The sequence below is a fragment of the Austrofundulus limnaeus genome, unplaced genomic scaffold (assembly GCF_001266775.1).
Source record: "Austrofundulus limnaeus strain Quisiro unplaced genomic scaffold, Austrofundulus_limnaeus-1.0 Scaffold899, whole genome shotgun sequence".
In the NCBI taxonomy this organism is placed as follows: domain Eukaryota; kingdom Metazoa; phylum Chordata; class Actinopteri; order Cyprinodontiformes; family Rivulidae; genus Austrofundulus; species Austrofundulus limnaeus.
In genome coordinates, this window is record NW_013953301.1 from 63,935 (window position 1) to 66,442 (window position 2,508).

Consider the following 2,508-nt stretch of genomic DNA (forward strand, 5'->3'; position numbering starts at 1 on the left):
GAACTTTTAAAGGTTTTGATGTTGGGCTTAGTGCAAGTGATTAAAATTCTGAAATCCACATCAAAAGATCTAAAACATGGCGTCGTATTTAACATCACGCCATGTTCCCTTTTAATTTTTAAATCACTGTTCATTAAAGGCAACATTAACTTGCAAATAATTAGTTAACAATATAGTAAACATAATGTTATTCTAATTTTTTTCTTTTCACATCAGACTGCAGCGTACAGCATAGGCCTGTACAGGAATAGCTAGACCATGGCCAACTGGATATGAATATGGATATGGACATAGAGTTTACACTTCCTGAAAACTGACAGAATTATTTATTTAACAGGAGCTAATGGAAATCCAACACAGACAACCCAAACTTGAAGCTGAAGTTATCACACAGTGTCACTGATTTGTAGTATGAAGTCCTGGGAGGGAAACAAAAAATAGTTGTATTTCCACAATCCAAACTCAAAAAGATGAAGTGATTGCTTACCTTGCAACCTGCAGAGGCTGCTCACTCTGCAGAGTCTGTTTATCAGCAGCCAAATCCCAGAGGGCTGGAGGAGCTAAGCCTGTGTCGGACTCCTTGATGCCTAACAAAGTGAAAAAGTACAATCATGTTTCCTCTCAGTGCTTCCAACAACTACAGTCGAGTAAGAAAACCAACGCTGAAACATTTTCCTGCTGCAGTGTTTCTGGTTTCAGCACGGACCTGTCAGCTCGTTTATCTTTTTAAGAAGTTGCTGGATGTCATCTTCCACTTGTTTGATCTGCCTGGAATAGGTGCTTTGACCCTGGAGATACAGACAGCAGGCAGCAGAATGGGATTTATTCCAAAAGGACACAAATCGTGCTAATAACGCCTCTGAATTTCCAGCAGCTGGTGTTTTTTCGTATCATACTCACGTAGGTTTTGAGCAGAGCTATGTCCCCTTCATCCAAAGCTGTGAGGGAAACAAAAACACACGAACGAGTTGCTAACGCTGAAAACAACGTTATGTTTTGCACTTTTAATTAAAGTATTTTAATCAGTTACTTTATGAGATGAGTATGTCGGTAGATAAAATCACTTTTGTTTGAGATGCTAAGCTAAAGCTAATACCGGCTAATATGCTAGTAATGCAGACATTTCCTTACAAAGACGAACTTGAAAAAAGTAGTGTACGTGTAACAAACCTCTAATAGGTGCGTCTTCCTTTTCTTCTTCCTTAATCTTCCTTTGATCGTCACCCAAATAGTCTGGCATCTTGATTCAATGTCTGAAGTGCTGAAAACACGAAGAAAAGAACTGCTAAACGGTGCAATTACGCAGCAGGTTTGAACTTCCGGTTTTTAACGGAAATGCTTCCAGTCGGAATGATTTTAAAGACGTTCTCGCAGCAGAATGTGAAAAGTTTTATTATTAAAGACTAATTAATGATACTAATATGGTAATAGGGTATTATAAATACTAGTTAGGCTTTATATAATTTATTTTTGTTTTGTTTGTTTCAAATAATACAAGAACTAATGAAAACAGCCAACTRTGGAACTGTTAATGAGGAACTATGAGTCCCTCGGAAGGGGACACCGCTGAATGTCCGATTGGCACTGGTACCAGGAGGCCCATGTGGAGTGTCAATGAGTGAGCCACGAACCTCGGCGCTTTAGAAAGCTTTGGGGGATTCACAACTTGATCATTTTTGCCCTGCGGATGTTCACAAGTCTAGTTTGTCCAATATGCTGCTAGAAGCAAAGAACGGTGAAGAGACGGTCGTGTATAAAGCGGCTGCCGGTAAGCAGCGACACACACGCACACAAGACTTTAGCTAACAAAGACACTTATTTAAGACTCGTTGTTGTAATAGTTTACTAGCATTTAAAACGTACGGAGACAATTGACAACTAATTATGGTTGTTTGAAAGTTGTACAAATTGTATATATTATTTCCTGTCATGAGTTGTCTTGCATAACTGATCAACGAGTTGATGCTCAACCTCTTATTTTTCCACTTTATCCTTAAACTACACAAACTATCTGCCAGCTCTTGACTTGAACACAGACCTGTTTGATATTTCATACGTCTTGTCTGAACGGAGCTAGAAATGAGAGCAAAATGATGCCAAGGGACAGTTAAATCCTCACTGTTTTGAGCATCTTAACTTATTACAGAGATATTATGACGAGAAAACATGTAAACAAAAAAATTAATGTAAGAAAAACGAGTTCAGAATTGGAAGTCGGACTAAGTTTGCAGAAAATCTAATCGATTTTCTTCCAAAGATCTTTATTCAAAAACTGCATTCTCAGTCAGCTCACAGCCAGCACCTGTGAGTTGGAGGCCCTGGGTCTTATCAGAATCTTAACAAGCATCTGTCCCAGACTGCACTAAAAAACAATCTCTCCCTTCTAAAGTTACATGTACATAAACCTAACTTCCTTGTCACACCCATTGGGGCGGGCAACACTCTCCTACATTTCCCAGAAAGGTTTATTCAGGGGTAGGACTGCCACGATTAATCGACGACTAATCG

The 2,508-nt window shown here is 39.1% G+C and overlaps 2 protein-coding genes across 2 annotated transcripts in view; one reads left to right on the forward strand and one right to left on the reverse strand.

The window, feature by feature from the left end:
* The window catches only part of psmc2 (proteasome 26S subunit, ATPase 2), a 9,536-nt gene extending 8,219 nt beyond the window's left edge, over positions 1–1,317 (reverse strand). Inside the window, exons 1-4 of the mRNA XM_014029417.1 lie at positions 1,171–1,317; positions 901–938; positions 707–788; positions 488–587 (exon numbers count right to left, since the gene is read on the reverse strand). Of these exons, the coding sequence (XP_013884871.1) occupies positions 488–587; positions 707–788; positions 901–938; positions 1,171–1,240 (290 nt within the window). The 5' untranslated portion in view covers positions 1,241–1,317. The remainder of the gene's footprint in view (positions 1–487; positions 588–706; positions 789–900; positions 939–1,170) is intronic.
* Positions 1,318–1,577: 260 nt separating this feature from the next.
* dnajc2 (DnaJ (Hsp40) homolog, subfamily C, member 2) overlaps positions 1,578–2,508 on the forward strand; it is a 24,098-nt gene continuing 23,167 nt past the window's right edge. Inside the window, exon 1 of the mRNA XM_014029415.1 lies at positions 1,578–1,768. Coding sequence (XP_013884869.1) covers positions 1,714–1,768 — 55 coding nt within the window. The 5' untranslated portion in view covers positions 1,578–1,713. The remainder of the gene's footprint in view (positions 1,769–2,508) is intronic.